This window comes from Denticeps clupeoides, unplaced genomic scaffold, assembly GCF_900700375.1.
Source record: "Denticeps clupeoides unplaced genomic scaffold, fDenClu1.1, whole genome shotgun sequence".
NCBI classification, from domain to species: domain Eukaryota; kingdom Metazoa; phylum Chordata; class Actinopteri; order Clupeiformes; family Denticipitidae; genus Denticeps; species Denticeps clupeoides.
Window position 1 is genome coordinate 1 of NW_021629947.1, and position 15000 is coordinate 15000.

Genomic DNA, 15000 nt, shown 5'->3' on the forward strand with positions numbered 1-15000 from the left:
GCTGGTGGCCCCAGAGCAGCATGGTGGCCCCAGAGCAGCATGGTGGCCCTACCTCCACAGGACGTCCTCATGCCGCAGGCCAGCGTCAGCAGGCACAACAGAACCGCCGCCATCGTCCCGCCGCTCCCACCGACTGCCGTGTCGGAGCAGATGATCTTCCAGCACGTTTCACTTCCTGATTCCTGGATCCGCGTCTGACTTCTACTTCTTCCTCTTTAGAACGCTCGGTTCTCCAGCTCTGTACGTCTTAAAAACACAAACTGCGCCATGGAGGAAGAACCCGGACCTCAACCCAACAGTCCAGTGGCACCAGGGTTACTGTGGAAACATCTACCAACTGCACGTTCCCGTCTGTGGCCTTTACCAGACGCCCTGATCCAGAGCGACTTACAACGTGCTTCCATGTCACCATGGATGAGGTGGTCAGTTCTGGTTCACCAGGACCCCCAACTATGAATACAATCTTTCTATTCACTCTGTTCTAGTTTCTATACAGAAGAAGGTTACAAGTTCATCTAAATCTTCTCTAAAGAGGAAGGTCTTGAGCTGCCGTGTGAAGGTGCTCAGTGACTGAGCTGGAAGTTCATTCCACCACCGAGGGGCCAAGACGGAGAAGAGTCTAGATGAGCGTCTTCCTTTTACCTTCAGAGATGGAGGGACCAGGCGAGCAGTACTGGAGGCTCGGAGTATACCAGGTGCAGTGCGAGGTGTAATAAGGGCTGTGAGGTAGGATGGTGCTACTCCATGTTTGGCTTTGTAGGCCAGCATCAGTATTTTGAACCTGATGCGTGCAGCTACTGGGAGCCGGTGGAGGAACGTAGTAGAGGGGCGGTGTGGGAGAATTTGGGAAGGTTGAAGATCAGTCGTGCTGCTGCATTTTGTAGTAGTTGTAGAGGTGGGAGGGTACATAGTGGTAGACCAGCTAGAAGGTAGTTACAGTAGTCCAGTCGTGAGATTACTGAGGACTGAACCAGGATCTGGGTGGCCTGTGTTGACAGATAAGGGCGGATTCGTCTGATATTGTAGAGAAGGAATCTACATGAGCGGGAAAGATTGCTGATGTGAGTCGAGAAGGAGAGTTGGTTGTCTATTGTTACTCCAAGGTTGCGGGCTGTCCTCATCCAGAGTAGAGACAGGGACAGTGCCCCCTGGAGACACTCAGGGTTAAGTGTCCTGCTCAGGGACACAATGGTAGTAACCCTGGGTGGTAGTAGCCTAGTGGGTAACACACTCGACTGTGAACCAGAAGACCCAGGTTCAAACTCCACTTACTACCATTGTGTCCCTCAGCAAGACACTTAACCCTGAGTGTCTCCAGGGGGGGACTGTCCCTGTAACTACTGACTGTAAGTCGCTCTGGAAGATGCTGTAAATGGTAGTGAGTGGGGTTCGAACCCGGGACTATGGTTTTCTGGTCTATAGGTGGGTGTGGTACCTACTGGGACGCTACCAGCTCGTGAGCTTTGCTCTCCGAATGACACGAAGTGACTCATGAAAGAACCGCCCACGAACAGCGAGAATAATTTTCATTATACGCTGAATTTATTATTTTTTTGGGTGTTTTTTTAATGCAGAGGAAGTTTCAGCTTTAAAAGAGAAGAACGCTTCTTCCTGGTCCTCAGCCCTCTCAGGCTGTCTTGGCACAGACGTAGGCGAGTGGGCTCTCGCAGTAGAAATCATCAAAGTTCATGTTGGCAGCAGCTGCGGGAGAAGAAAAAGAGACGCAGCATTAATGAAGCGTCATGAATGGGCCGCGCCGCTGGCATGGAAACGTTCTTTCACCCCAGAGCTGAGCGCAGTGCTGCTTCTGCCCGCCGTTGTTCGGCTCCCCAGACGCCCATTCGGCGAAGTCCCATTTTGACCCGTCACTCCAGAACCACGTTCCCACCTGAAGGAGAGAGAAGCCATGAACGCAACATCTAAATGTCCCTGTACAGAGTCCAGTCTATACAAGTGACACTAATTAGTGTTAAATGACCGTGACTCCGCCCCTTCCCAGGTGACAAGCCCGTATGGATGGTACACAGGTACCAGACAGGTGGTCCATATCAGAACCCAGAGGACAACCTGAAGGAACATCATCAGTGGCGTGACACACACCACACCCCCCCCCCCCCCCCCACACACACACACACACCACATGCACGCCCCCAACACCCAATCACACCCGACACACACCCCCAACACAGAGCGACTTACAACGTGCTTCCATGTCACCATGGATGAGGTGGTCAGTTCTGGTTCACCAGGACCCCCAACTATGAATACAATCTTTTTATTCACTCTGTTCTAGTTTCTATACAGAAGAAGGTTACAAGTTCATCTAAATCTTCTCTAAAGAGGAAGGTCTTGAGCTGCCGTGTGAAGGTGCTCAGTGACTGAGCTGGAAGTTCATTCCACCACCGAGGGGCCAAGACGGAGAAGAGTCTAGATGAGCGTCTTCCTTGTACCTTCAGAGATGGAGGGACCAGGCGAGCAGTACTGGAGGCTCGGAGTATACCAGGTGCAGTGCGAGGTGTAATAAGGGCTGTGAGGTAGGATGGTGCTACTCCATGTTTGGCTTTGTAGGCCAGCATCAGTATTTTGAACCTGATGCGTGCAGCTACTGGGAGCCGGTGGAGGAACGTAGCAGAAGGGCGGTGTGGAGAACTTGGGAAGGTTGAAGATCAGTCGTGCTGCTGCATACACCAGACACACACCCGCACCCCCCCCTACACACACACACACACACACACACACACACACCTCGCCCATCCTCACAGTAAAGTGGGCGTGTCCCCCTCAGACCTGACGGGCAGCATGGCGAGCATGATGGTCAGAAGTCTTTTCCATCAGGCTAGTTTATGGGAGTGTAGATATCTGACCAGGGTTAGCGTCAGGGTTTGTTGGGGACGAGATTTGGGTGAGATTCTTGTTGTGTTCCTGTGTGGTTGGTTCCCCCTCTGCTGGATTGGGGTTCTGGGTTCTGCGGGATGAAGAGAGTCTGGCTCCAGATCTTCATGTGCTAGTGTGTCTGCTCTCTGCCCCCCAACAGTGAGGTGGGGTTAAAGGTCAGCACAGAATGCAGCATCTCTGTTATAACAGTGTCATGGTCTTCAGCCAGCTGTAGACCACCAACCTCTCCAGAAAAAGGACCAGTGACCTCGTCTGCGGTTTCTAACCAGAACTCACCTTGACCGCATCAGAGCCTCCGATCCAGACGCTGATGTTCCCCACTTTCTTCACCAGGCCAGCGAGGAACCTGTGCTCCTCTGCGGAGTGGATGGAGGCGAGGTGTCCACCATTGCTCTGGCACGCCCGCTAAAGAGAAAAGAACAGGTCTTCCATGTTCTGTGTGGTGAGATGTGGTGACTGGTGGTCTTTGGTGATCAGAGGATGTGTTGTGATGATACCACCGTCTCCAACCATAATAAATTAAGATCTTCCTAACCAACAGTATTCAACAGCAGCAGCTCATGTGACCTTGCACCATAAACAGGGGTGTATGAAATATGTTTGAAGAGATTCAGAACTTCCTTTCTATTACTAGACGTTAGATGTTAATGATGAGGTGGAATCTGGTCATGGTTCGGGTTTAAATTTGGAGGAGGTAGGTGGCTTCACCTCTGCAACGGCCCAGTCAGCAGCGGTGGTGAACAGCTTGAAATATCGTGTCCCATGAAGAACCCAGTCCTTAGCACATGGTTCTACAAACGAAATAAACACATATCTACAGAAAAAGCTTCAACTGCGCTCATTTCTACACAGTGACAGGTCAAAAACCACTGAGCCATCAAGATGTTCAGAAATGTTCATCTCTCACCACTTGGTTCTTCACCTGCCTTGACGATCGGCATGAAGACGATGCAGCAGATCAGCAGAACGCGTAGAGCCGTCATGGTGATGCGCCTGGAACAGTCCCGCTGCAGTAGAAGATGAAGATGAGCAGAAGGCCACCAGCGCATCTTATAGGTCTTCCTCCAACCGTATTCATTACAAACCAAACTGACTATGGTTTCAAAGGAGAACCTGCAAGGCGTGTCGGTTCCACTGTGGGTCTGGTTCAGTGTGAATAATCTCATCTTTCCAGGAGAAGATGAGATGTGTTCTTCTGCCTTAAACCACAAAACTACTTTCTAGATGAAACGCTTGCCAGGGTTCATATGAATCCTCGTCCAAATCAGAGTTAAATTGAACAGTTCATTATTTAGCACCATGAGCCCAAGATCCTTTATGAGGAACAAGAACATCCTCAAAAAAGCACCTCACTGTCACGCTGAGACGTATTTATCAGTTCCACGAATCTGAGGAGAAATAGTCCTACTTTTCCTGGTGAGACAGAATTCTCAGGTTTGTAGTCCCAGGTTCTAACCCAGCGTACCACCATTGTGTCCCTGAGCAAGACAGGCGACTGTCCCTGTCCCTCTACTTTTATGACATTAATAAGACACAATGGTAGTAAGTGGAGAGTTTTGCAGGGTTCTCATTAAAATCCAACCCATGTTCTCGCAGCCATTATTCCAGCATCATGTCGGATGTTCTCACGTTTGCATCATTTTTCATAATTCATGTTCCTGTGAGAAGCTGAAATAATTCTTGTTGTTTATTTGGTTTTTGTTCTCCTTGCACTTCCACCATAAAACCACCAGGGTAGTGACCACCATCTTTCATGTTTGGTCACTTTAAAATTCAAAGGACAAATATGTAATATGAGATGATTGTTTCTGCATCACAGTGACTCCATCCATCCCACAGTAACAAATGGGGGAGTCCATATAAACCCTAATTTCCCTGATTTACCCCCCCTTGATGTAGAAGACTCGGACCGACATGGACAGAACATTTAATTCTCAACATTAATTTAATATAAAGAGACGGTGAGTAAATCAGGGACGACTGTTCAGGCTAAAACTGACACGAAGAGACAAATGTAAATTTTGTAAATGGATTTTAGTAAAATTTATGTCGAATTTAAATTTCGTTTCTGAACCTGAACTCTGCACTGCTGGAAACCAGGTCTTCAGTGCTCCTCATGTGGCTGGACTCTCATGCGAGCAGATGTCAGGCTACCAGATCGCGTCTGGAAGGAGGGACGTGATCTTCAGTACACAACATAAAATACAAAGTCAACAGAGGAATGTCCCTGAAGAGGCGGCAGCTTCAACAGGATCAGTCTTCCCATGTCCATTTGTGTGTCACTTGCTGACACCAGATCCGGATCCCTGGTTCCTCTGGTCGGAACCAGGAGATGGGTGCTGCAGGTGCAGCACCGTGCAGATGTTGTGTACATACCGGAGGCAGTCAGTCTCGCACTGAAACCAACCAAAACTGTCCCAACTGTCACTTCACTTCACAACAGTTCTTGGGGACGACCTCAGCATCGGAGTAAATGATGAAATGGACGGGCTCAGTGCAGCTGGAAATCCATCAATACATGAGTGACTATGGACGTTGTGATGCAGGCTGTTCTCTTCACCCTAAACACATACCTTCTTCTCACAAGTCCATCACAAATGTATTCAGGAATTAAAAGAATTGAATTCATAGAAAATGTCATATTCTTCCAGGAACAGGAAGTGCTGAGTAAAAGAAGTAAAGCAAAACTAGAATTACATTATTTTTATTTTTAACATGGTAACAAATCGGATCAATTTCTAGATAACAAGTTAAAAAGTCTATGTGCTGTTAAAGATTTAATGGGGACACAGTATGTGATCCTGAAGGAATAAACTGATAAACCCATCTGCACTGTGCAATAATATAGAGATTTCTGACCTTCACGTATACTTTAAAAGCACCAGTGTCAGCTCATCTCTGGCAGCATGGTACTACAAACTATAATTTTCCAGATTTGATATATTAAATACTTATATTCGAGGGAATAGATTTATTCCTTTTGGCACAAAACAACATGGGATTAACATGAATAGTTTTTAAGAATAAATCTACAGATAAAAAGACATGTAAAAGGTGTCCTGAAGTCTCACTGGCGAGTTGGATTCTGTTTTTGGGTTTTTTTCACACCACCCCACGGCTACGCTCCCTCCACATCAGGTCCAAAATACTGATGCTGGCCTACAAAGCCAAACATGGAGTAGCACCATCCTACCTCACAGCCCTTATTACACCTCGCACTGCACCTGGTATACTCCGAGCCTCCAGTACTGCTCGCCTGGTCCCTCCATCTCTGAAGGTAAAAGGAAGACGCTCATCTAGACTCTTCTCCGTCTTGGCCCCTCGGTGGTGGAATGAACTTCCAGCTCAGTCACTGAGCACCTTCACACGGCAGCTCAAGACCTTCCTCTTTAGAGAAGATTTAGATGAACTTGTAACCTTCTTCTGTATAGAAACTAGAACAGAGTGAATAAAAAGATTGTATTCATAGTTGGGGGTCCTGGTGAACCAGAACTGATCTCTTCATCCATGGTGACATGGAAGCACGTTGTAAGTCGCTCTCGAATATAAATGTCAGTTAAAAAGGGAAATAATAAATAAATAGTGATTCTGTGATTCTATTGTTTAAAAGGCCCGTGACGAATGACACAGTGACAGTTCTGACTCTGGTGAGTTACTGTGCTGCAGTGTCTCACAATGACAATCACGTCACTTTTCCTCCTGCTTTGTCTTCTATGTGTTCAAGCGTCTTGAAGCGAGAACATTGGTGGAGAAGTATTATTTTCTGGTTTTCAGTTTGGTGTGGTTTTATAAAAATATATTTTCTAGTTCTTGAATAAAAAAGAGTTTGAAATAAATGGTGCGTCTGTAAGAACACAATCACTCATGACGAAGGAACAGCCAGTAAATACACGTTTTATTATGCGTTTCTTTTTATTATGCAGATGAACATTTTCCATCTGAGAAAAGGAGAAGAATCATCACTTCTGCTCCACGCTCCACTCAGGCCTTTTTGGCGCAAACATAGGCAAGTTTGCTGCCACAGGACAAATCATCAACATTCATGTTGGATTTATCTGCAGGAGAAGAGGAGCAACATCTATGAAGGCTCATGTTTGGACTGCAAACAGAAAGCTTGTCACCCAGAAGAAACCTTTTTACCCCAGAGCTGAGCACAGTGCTGAATCTTTCCAGCGTTGTTTGGTTCCCCAGGCGCCCATTTGGTGAAATCCCATTTTGACCCATCACTCCAGACCCACGTTCCCTCCTGAAGGAAAGAACGGACCATTAGAACGTCCAACAACCTCTACTGGGTCTGCGGTTTCTAACCAGAACTCCCCTTGGCTGCATCAGAACCTCCGATCCAGACGCTGATGTTCCTCACTTTCTTCACCAGGCCAACCAGGAAACTGTGCTCCTCTGTGGAGTGGATGGAGGCGAGGTGTCCACCATATGACCGGCACACCAGCTAATAAGAAGCAGAGGACAAGGCTGTGATGATACCACACTTTACATCTACATCTTCCTATGTACCGCCATTCAGCTGCAGCAGGTCATGTGACCTTGTCTGAAGAGGCGTGGCATCAACTGTTAAATGTGGTGAATTATGGAAACCTACCTCTGCCTTGGCCCAGTCGGCAGCACGGGTGAACAACCTGAAGCAGTGTGTGCCAAAAGGAGTCCATTTCTCACCACACGGAGCTGCAAAAACGTTCATCACAAAACCCTTCACACGTTCTGATATGTTGCAGCCTTCTTCCCATTTTATTCCACCAGAACACCCCATAGTGACAACATGAGACAAATTATTAAAAGAAAATGTACATAAATGTTCCTCTTGCCCAGTGGTGGGGCAGTGGTGGCCTAGCGGTGGCCTAGTGGTTAAGGAAGTGGCCCCGTAATCAGAAGGTTGCCGGTTCGATTCCCGATCCGCCAAGGTGCCACTGAGGTGCCACACTGCTCCCCGGGCGCCTGTCATGGTGCCCACTGCTCACTCAGGGTGATGGTTAAATGCAGAGGACACATTTCACTGTGTGCTGTGCTGCTGTGTATCACGTGTGACAATCACTTTCACTTTTTCACCAGACCTCCACCAAGTATTCAGAAGCTTCATTCTAATGTAGCATTGTTCTGTTCTTCACTACTCTCCATACATCTTCATCTCCAGTGTGTCCCTCACCTGCCTTGACGATCGGCATGAAGACGATGCAGCAGATCAGCAGAGCGCGTAGAGCCGTCATGGTGATGCTCCTCGAGATCCTGCTTTAATGGACACAACTCGTGCAACACAGTGGAGCTGAACTAAGCTCCTGGTGGAGGAGAAGAAGACACCAGCGCTTCTTTTATCGACTTTCCTCCAACCATATTCATTACAAACCAAACCCACTTCACAGCTTCCCCGGAGGTGATGTAACCTGATCTCTTGTACCGACGATAAAAAACCAGGTTCATCAATAACTACGTTTTACTTGCAGTCATCTCAGCAGCTTCCATAATTTTACTTGGTGTGAGACCGATGTTCTCATCAGTAATGATGAAGGTGGCATTTTTACATAAAACCACTGAAACCACTGAAATTTCTTTTAGAACATTTCGAACCAGGAGATCTAGGATGTAATTACGGGGAATTTCGCCGGGAACGTTTTTTCTCCGCACTTTTCTTCTTTGGTCGAGTATCAGTTGGCGTTTGAGGGTAAATTTCACTGGTCAAATAAATAAAACAGCATCAGCCATCTTAATATGACCCAAGAACGTAGATGAAGAAGACTGGGACCAACATGGACCTCGCTGGCTGTTCACGTCTTCATGGTGGAACTGAGCAGGACGTCGCCAAGTCTACACCGTGCACACTCCCCGACACTGGTCTACACTGGAGACACTCAGGGTTACAGTCAGCAGTGCCAGGGACAGTCCCCCCCTGGAGACACTCAGGGTTACAGTCAGTAGTGACAGGGACAGTCCCCCCCTGGAGACTCTCAGGGTTACAGTCAGTAGATACAGGGACAGTCCCCCCCTGGAGACACTCAGGGTTACAGTCAGTAGTGACAGGGACAGTCCCCCCCTGGAGACACTCAGGGTTACAGTCAGTAGTGACAGGGACAGTCACCCCCTGCAGACACTCAGGGTTACAGTCAGTAGATACAGGGACAGTCCCCCCCTGGAGACACTCAGGGTTACAGTCAGTAGTGACAGGGACAGTCCCCCCCCTGGAGACACTCAGGGTTACAGTCAGTAGATACAGGGACAGTCCCCCCCCTGGAGACACTCAGGGTTACAGTCAGTAGACTGTGGTCTTCTCTGTGGTCTTCTGGTTTAAAAGCGAGCGTCTTACCCGCTAGACCACATGTAAATCTTTTGTGTCTTCACCATGTGTCCAGATGGTCCTCCTCGTCCCTGAAGTTTGGTTCCTGCTTGTTGGTGAGGTTGGTGAGGAGCAGGGGGGTTTATTACTAAGTAAACTCACCTGGAGAATCTGAGTTGTAAGTAAATGTCACTCAAGGTTTCAGTGTAAACTGAAGATGAAAGTTTGTTTGTTCTCCATGTTCCATATTCAACAATATGAAACATTATATTAGTCCGTCCCCAGAATAATATATTACTGTAGTAATACGTCCTGAACCAGGCTCACTTTACTCAGGTTCATGTTTCACACCTTCTGCACGATATCTGCAGAATACATGTCATCATCTGGACATCATCTACACAGAAAGTGAAGAATTAGGAAAAATGTTTTGAGTTTGAGTGAAACCAGAACATCCGACATGATGCTGGAATAATGGCTGTGAGAACATGGGTTGGGTTTTAATGAAAACCCTGCAAAACTCTCCACTTACTACCATTGTGTGGGACAGTCCCTCTGTCTTGCTCAGGAGCACAGGGGTGGGGTTAGAACTTGGGACTACCAACCTGAGAATTCTGTCTCGCGAGGAAAAGTAGGACAATTTTCTCCTCAGATTGGTGGAACTGATAAACATGTCTCAGCATGATGATGAGGTCCTTTTTTGAGGACATTCTTGTTCCTCATAAAGGATCCTGGGTTCATGGTGTTAAATAATGTCACTTTTACAGACATTTATATTCATATAAACCCTGGCAAGCGTTTAATCTATGAAGTAGTTTTGTGATTTAAGGCAGAAGAAGTAAAACTTTTCTCGAAGACCCCAAACAGACCCCAGGCCTGAGATTCAGACAGTTTCCTGGGAAGATGAGATTATACACACTGAACCAGACCCACAGTGGAGCCACAGATGGTCAAACTCCTGCAGAAATGTTCTGAGAAGTCAGTTTGGCTGTCCAATCCTGCCACTGGGAGGTTTACTGTCATCAAAGATGGGAAACAAGGACCCAAAAAACCCATCCAACCACCTTCTGGTACTGCTGGAGGACCAGACCCAGCCAACACGTTCATGTGGGGCCATATGGGTTGGAGATGGTCTGGTTCTTTCCAACTGGATCCCAGTCAGTTTTGTCCGGGGTTCCATGGTGGCCCCAGATGGGCTTTAGTTGGGCTTCACATGGGCCCTATCTTAAACCTACATGGCCTTGTAGACACAAATATTCCATCAAGAGGTTTCCAGCAGTGTATAGATCAGGTTTAGGAAGGTTTACAAAAGTTACACACCTTTCTTGTTCTAGTTTACATAGTTTTACATAGACGCTTTGGATAAAAGCGTCTGCTAAATAAAGTAAAGTAAAGTAAAGTAGTTTTAGCCGATTTGTCGCCCACTTTGTCGGTGTGGCACACATGCACTTTACACCAGTATGTAACGTTGTGTAAATGTTATATGTAGAACCAGGTTGTGGAGAAACGTTGTTTGGTTTCACTATGTACCTTCTAACATGTATGTAGCTGAAATGACAATAAAGCTCAACTTCAACTTCAGGAGCTGAACCAAATCTCACAGATTCTTCACTTCCTTCTTCAGGAAGTTTGTGTCGGATTCAGTAAGGATCAACGGGGGATTTCGCTTCTAAATAAACTTTCAGCACCAATCAAAGGGTGAACATCTTATATTTGTGCAATTGTATTTGAAATCAAGCTGTAAAATATCTTAGTTTGATATGTTAATGTATCACTTGTAATTGCGTATTCGCTTAAAACTTCAACCCTAAAATGAAGGAAGTTACCAGCTCAGGTCCAAAGGACAAAACTGATAAACAGTCTTGACCATTCTTGACCAAGAAAAGCCAGCGAGGTCCACGTTGACCTGAGTGTTGTTCATGATGGTGGGTAAATCAGGGTGATTCTTGCTCCCCATCTTGTCTTGCCCACATGGGGCCACCATGGAACCTTCAGACCAATTTAACTGGGACCCAGTTGGGTAGACCAGACCAGCACATCTCCAACCCATATGGCCCCACACGAACTGAGTAGCAGTCCAGAGCACCACATCAGTGGTATCAGATACATGGTGCAAATATTTGCGATTCCTGTAAATCCAACCACTGTAACGTCACACTAAACTATGTCAATTTGAGCAGCATGTGAAGGCGTTGTGGGCCAAACCCTATAAAATGTGCTCCTGTGTCTTCAACTACCAGCATTCTGAGGCTCTTCATCTCCTGCCAGGCCCAGTGTCTCTTTATTCCAGGCTAATCACCATGGCAGCGCTACACATCCTGCTGATCTGCTGCTTCACCGTCCTGCCCATCATCAGAGCAGGTGGGACGATCTGCTTTGTAGACCCTGGTTGAAGTTCTGTTTGTCTGGCTGTTTTATGCTGATAAAAATGTTACGCTGGAATAAATTGTTCTTTCTTGTGTAGATTGTGACTCGGCTTTCAATGGTTACAGCTACTCACTTATCAACTCCGCAAAAGACTGGGCTTCTGCAGAGGTACAGCCATCCACTAGAATCTGGTCAGGTGTTCTATAGAGTTGGTGCCATTTTGAAGTAGATTAAAATAAGTTCTCCTTATGCGCCATGGAGCTGGTACCAAGATAAAGGGCAGGTGTGCTGTAGTTTAAAATGTATTTCTTGGTGCTAAGTGACCGTCCTCTCTTTAGCGGGACTGCCAGAGCCGTGGTGGGAACCTGGCTTCGGTCCAGTCTGAGCCGGAGATGCAGTTCATGCGAAACACCTTCAGTTCCAACGTTCAGACGTTCTGGATTGGAGCCACCGACGCTCCCAAGGTGAGTTCTGGTCAACCTGACACTGGTGATGGGTGCAGGACGAGGACAGGAGCAGACCAACCAAGCAGAGGACAGCAGACATTCTGTGGAAGTCTCACCAGAGTCAGTGAGTTGGGTCTGATGGAGCCTGAACATCTGTTCTGCTTTAGGAGGGAGTGTGGCTCTGGAGTAATGGGAAACCATGGGGATATTCCAACTGGAATGGTGGGGAACCAAACAATTCTGGAGGACGCGAGAACTGCATTCATGTGTTGGGTAAGAGCAAGAACTACATGACAGTGTAGATACATTTGATGAGAAAAATCATGCCTCCACGAGTCCCATTGTCTGCTAACCATCTTCCGTTTCTCCAGTTGGTCTCAGCATGAGGTGGAACGACCTTCCCTGTGACAACGTTCTTCCCTACCTGTGTGCCAAGAAACTCTAAGAGTTTCTGCTGTTTCTTCTGTGATCCACGTTTCATTCTAATCAGCATGTAACCAAAACTACAAAGTTGATTTCAATAAATGCATCAGAAAAGCTCATTTTCCAGCCTGTGTTGCTTTCTGACTCTTTATGGCAAAAATAATAAAATTTTAAATAAAATAAAATCTAAAATAGAAAAAATGGAAGCAAAAATATAGGAAAAAAACAAAGCTCGTATTAAATGTAGAACTAAATAATTCAGCTGCAAAGTACATTTCATGCATCAGAGCTTCTCAGATCATCAGGGCCATGGCAGATAACGGTGCCCAGGGCAGATGGATAGAATAAATGCAAATATAACTTACGTTGAATAAAAATCTGTACAATATAAGGTAAGATGGTGATTATTAAGCCCATTCAGACATACTGTATGTGATTTTGGGCTATATAAGAAATAAATATCACTCATTTGAATAATTATATGCCTCTGTTAAGCCTCACGTTTCTTTATTTCCTCATTTCATATTGGTTTTAAAATTAAATTGAATGCACCATATAGGGTCATTCGTTATCGATATTGATCCTTTTTGCCATTTTCATATTTATCTTATGCCCAATAATGTGCAATCATACAGTTTTCAGTCCAATTCCACTGTACAATGTGAACAATATTACATATTTGTGCCATTTTGTTCACGTTACTGCTACCAGCAGAATGGATCTGATCATTAATAAATAGATTAGTGACAGAAATCATTCATAAAACACACCTTATGATTACTTCATTTTAGTTTAAAGAAGAGTCCCAGGTTCAGACCCCACAGTGTCCCTGAACAAGTGTCCCCACGGGGACTGTCCCTGTCACTACTGATAGTAAGTAAACCAGAAGGCGATATTAATAACTACATTTCCCGTCATGCTCTCGGGCACAACAGCAATCCCTAAAGAGGTTTAAGTTGGCCTGGAAGCGGATCAGCGGGGGAAAGTCCGCCATGCCGCTGAGGAGAGAAGGTGAGTGTCGCTGTACCCGGTGCTGACGGCTCCTTCACACCTGGCCGCCAGGTAGAGGGGGTTCTAAACGCGGTCACACCAGCTGCTGAGGCGCCAATATGTGGAGGTGGGTCTCCAGCTTGGTTACCATGGTGATGGACAGGTTGACGTGACGTGAGGAGGACAGCAGAAGTTCAACATTCCAGAGCAGTGAAGAGTGTGAAGGTGGAGGCTGGAGCAGGTGGAGAAGACAGGTTTTCAGGACAGTAGAGGTGTGTGTTGTGGGTAACGTGGATTAGGAACGAGTTAATCAGAGGAACAGGTAGGGTTGGAAGTTGTGTACAGAGAAGAAATGTTGAGTGTGATGGGAGAGGGATGCTGAGGATGGAGGTTTATGGATGAGGTGACATGCAGCTGGTTGGTGAGGAAGATGAAGGGGATGAGGATCAGGGGGAAATGGAAACGGGTGATCTGCTGGGGTAGAAAGTAGAAGATGACTAGATGATAATACCAGCATGTTATCTCCAACATTTCATTTTTACTGTGTGTACTAGACACAGAGCGCGCGCTGCAGGCCATGGAGGCGTGTCAGACTGCATCTGATGAGGGCTTCAGAGACCGAGCTGAGAAGCTGCTGCACATCTTCCAAAGTGACCTGTTTCAGGCCCTGCTGGGTGAGATTTGCACGCACACACTCTGACAGACACGCACATCCAGAAGATGGTCAGGATTTACACAAGGAGGAACTACCAACCCAGACCTTCTACCTTCCCAGACCTCCTACCCTCCCAGACAGTCTACCAACCCAGACCTTCTAACCTCTTAAACCTTCTATCAACCCAGACCTTCCACCAACCCAGACCTTCTACCCTCCCAGACCTTCTACCCTTCCAGACCTCCTACCCTCCCAGACCTCCTACCCTCCCAGACAGTCTACCAACCCAGACCTTCTAACCTCTTAAACCTTCCACCAACCCAGACCTTCTACCCTCCCAGACCTTCTACCCTCCCAGACCTCCTACCCTCCCAGACCTCCTACCCTCCCAGACAGTCTACCAACCCAGACCTTCTAACCTCTTAAACCTTCTATCAACCCAGACCTTCCACCAACCCGGACCTTCTACCCTCCCAGACCTTCTACCCTTCCAGACCTCCTACCCTCCCAGACAGTCTACCCTTCCAGACCTTCTACCCTCTTAAACTTTCTACCAACCCAGACCTTTTACCGTCCCAGACCTCCTGCCCTTCCAGACCTTCTAACCTCTTAAACCTTCTACAAACCCAGACCTTCTACCCTCTTCTACCCTCCAAATCATGTAGGCATGATTGACAGCTGTCCACCCTATGTCCTCATTAGGGATGATTTAAACCCCTCCTGTCAACACGTGGCATATCCAGGTGTAGCCCAGCAGCCATCAGTGGTGGCCTAGCGGTTAAGGAAGCGTCCCCGTAATCACTGGTTGCCGGTTCGAATCCCGATCCGCCAAGGTGCCTCTGAGGTCCCCTTGATGAAGGTCCCGTCCCCACACGCTGCTCCCCGGGCGCCTGTCATGGTGCCACTGAGGTCCCCTTGATGAAGGTCCCGTCCCCACACGCTGC

General features: G+C 47.1%; 4 protein-coding genes across 5 annotated transcripts in view; 2 read left to right on the forward strand and 2 right to left on the reverse strand.

The window, feature by feature from the left end:
- Nucleotides 1-1520: 1520 nt before the first annotated feature.
- On the reverse strand, nt 1521-3945 carry LOC114778029 (galactose-specific lectin nattectin-like). Of its 2 annotated transcripts, none has more exons than XM_028967062.1 (5): nt 3803-3945; nt 3604-3686; nt 3172-3300; nt 1783-1888; nt 1521-1701 (listed from the first exon to the last, which is right to left on the reverse strand). In XM_028967062.1, the coding sequence occupies exons 1-5, from the start codon at nt 3942-3944 to the stop codon at nt 1628-1630; spliced, it is 534 nt and encodes a 177-aa protein (XP_028822895.1). In that variant the 5' UTR covers nt 3945; the 3' UTR covers nt 1521-1627. The 2 variants fall into 2 exon arrangements, with proteins under 2 accessions (XP_028822895.1, XP_028822896.1); XM_028967063.1 differs by having other exon boundaries at nt 3818-3901.
- A 2827-nt stretch (nt 3946-6772) lies between these two features.
- On the reverse strand, nt 6773-8206 carry LOC114778031 (galactose-specific lectin nattectin-like). Its single transcript, XM_028967065.1, has 5 exons — nt 8054-8206; nt 7493-7575; nt 7214-7342; nt 7036-7141; nt 6773-6950 (listed from the first exon to the last, which is right to left on the reverse strand). Exons 1-5 carry the CDS (start codon nt 8112-8114, stop codon nt 6877-6879), a joined length of 453 nt encoding a protein of 150 aa, XP_028822898.1. The 5' UTR covers nt 8115-8206; the 3' UTR covers nt 6773-6876.
- A 2204-nt stretch (nt 8207-10410) lies between these two features.
- On the forward strand, nt 10411-12530 carry LOC114778032 (ladderlectin-like). The gene is made up of 5 exons (XM_028967066.1): nt 10411-11536; nt 11640-11710; nt 11881-12006; nt 12156-12261; nt 12360-12530. Exons 1-5 carry the CDS (start codon nt 11389-11391, stop codon nt 12431-12433), a joined length of 525 nt encoding a protein of 174 aa, XP_028822899.1. The 5' UTR covers nt 10411-11388; the 3' UTR covers nt 12434-12530.
- Nucleotides 12531-13349: 819 nt separating this feature from the next.
- LOC114778030 (disks large homolog 4-like) overlaps nt 13350-15000 on the forward strand; it is a gene marked incomplete at its 3' end in the record, with an annotated part of 28643 nt that continues 26992 nt past the window's right edge. Inside the window, exons 1-2 of the mRNA XM_028967064.1 lie at nt 13350-13422; nt 13956-14075. Of these exons, the coding sequence (XP_028822897.1) occupies nt 13404-13422; nt 13956-14075 (139 nt within the window). The remainder of the gene's footprint in view (nt 13423-13955; nt 14076-15000) is intronic.

Excerpts from the sequence above, each read along its gene's own strand:
- LOC114778029 (XM_028967062.1), bottom strand. The coding sequence starts at position 3,944 with ATGCGCTGGTGGCCTTCTGCTCATCTTCATCTTCTACTGCAGCGGGAC. Across the intron at positions 3,301-3,603 it reads CTGACTGGGCCGTTGCAGAG|CGGGCGTGCCAGAGCAATGG; the intron begins GTGAAGCCACCT and ends TTTTCTCTTTAG. Across the intron at positions 1,889-3,171 it reads GAGGCTCTGATGCGGTCAAG|GTGGGAACGTGGTTCTGGAG; the intron begins GTGAGTTCTGGT and ends TCTCTCCTTCAG.
- LOC114778031 (XM_028967065.1), bottom strand. The coding sequence starts at position 8,114 with ATGACGGCTCTACGCGCTCTGCTGATCTGCTGCATCGTCTTCATGCCG. Across the intron at positions 7,576-8,053 it reads CATGCCGATCGTCAAGGCAG|CTCCGTGTGGTGAGAAATGG; the intron begins GTGAGGGACACA and ends ACGTTTTTGCAG. Across the intron at positions 7,343-7,492 it reads CCGACTGGGCCAAGGCAGAG|CTGGTGTGCCGGTCATATGG; the intron begins GTAGGTTTCCAT and ends GCTTCTTATTAG.
- LOC114778032 (XM_028967066.1), top strand. The coding sequence starts at position 11,389 with ATGTGCTCCTGTGTCTTCAACTACCAGCATTCTGAGGCTCTTCATCTC. Across the intron at positions 12,007-12,155 it reads GAGCCACCGACGCTCCCAAG|GAGGGAGTGTGGCTCTGGAG; the intron begins GTGAGTTCTGGT and ends GTTCTGCTTTAG. Across the intron at positions 12,262-12,359 it reads GAACTGCATTCATGTGTTGG|TTGGTCTCAGCATGAGGTGG; the intron begins GTAAGAGCAAGA and ends CCGTTTCTCCAG.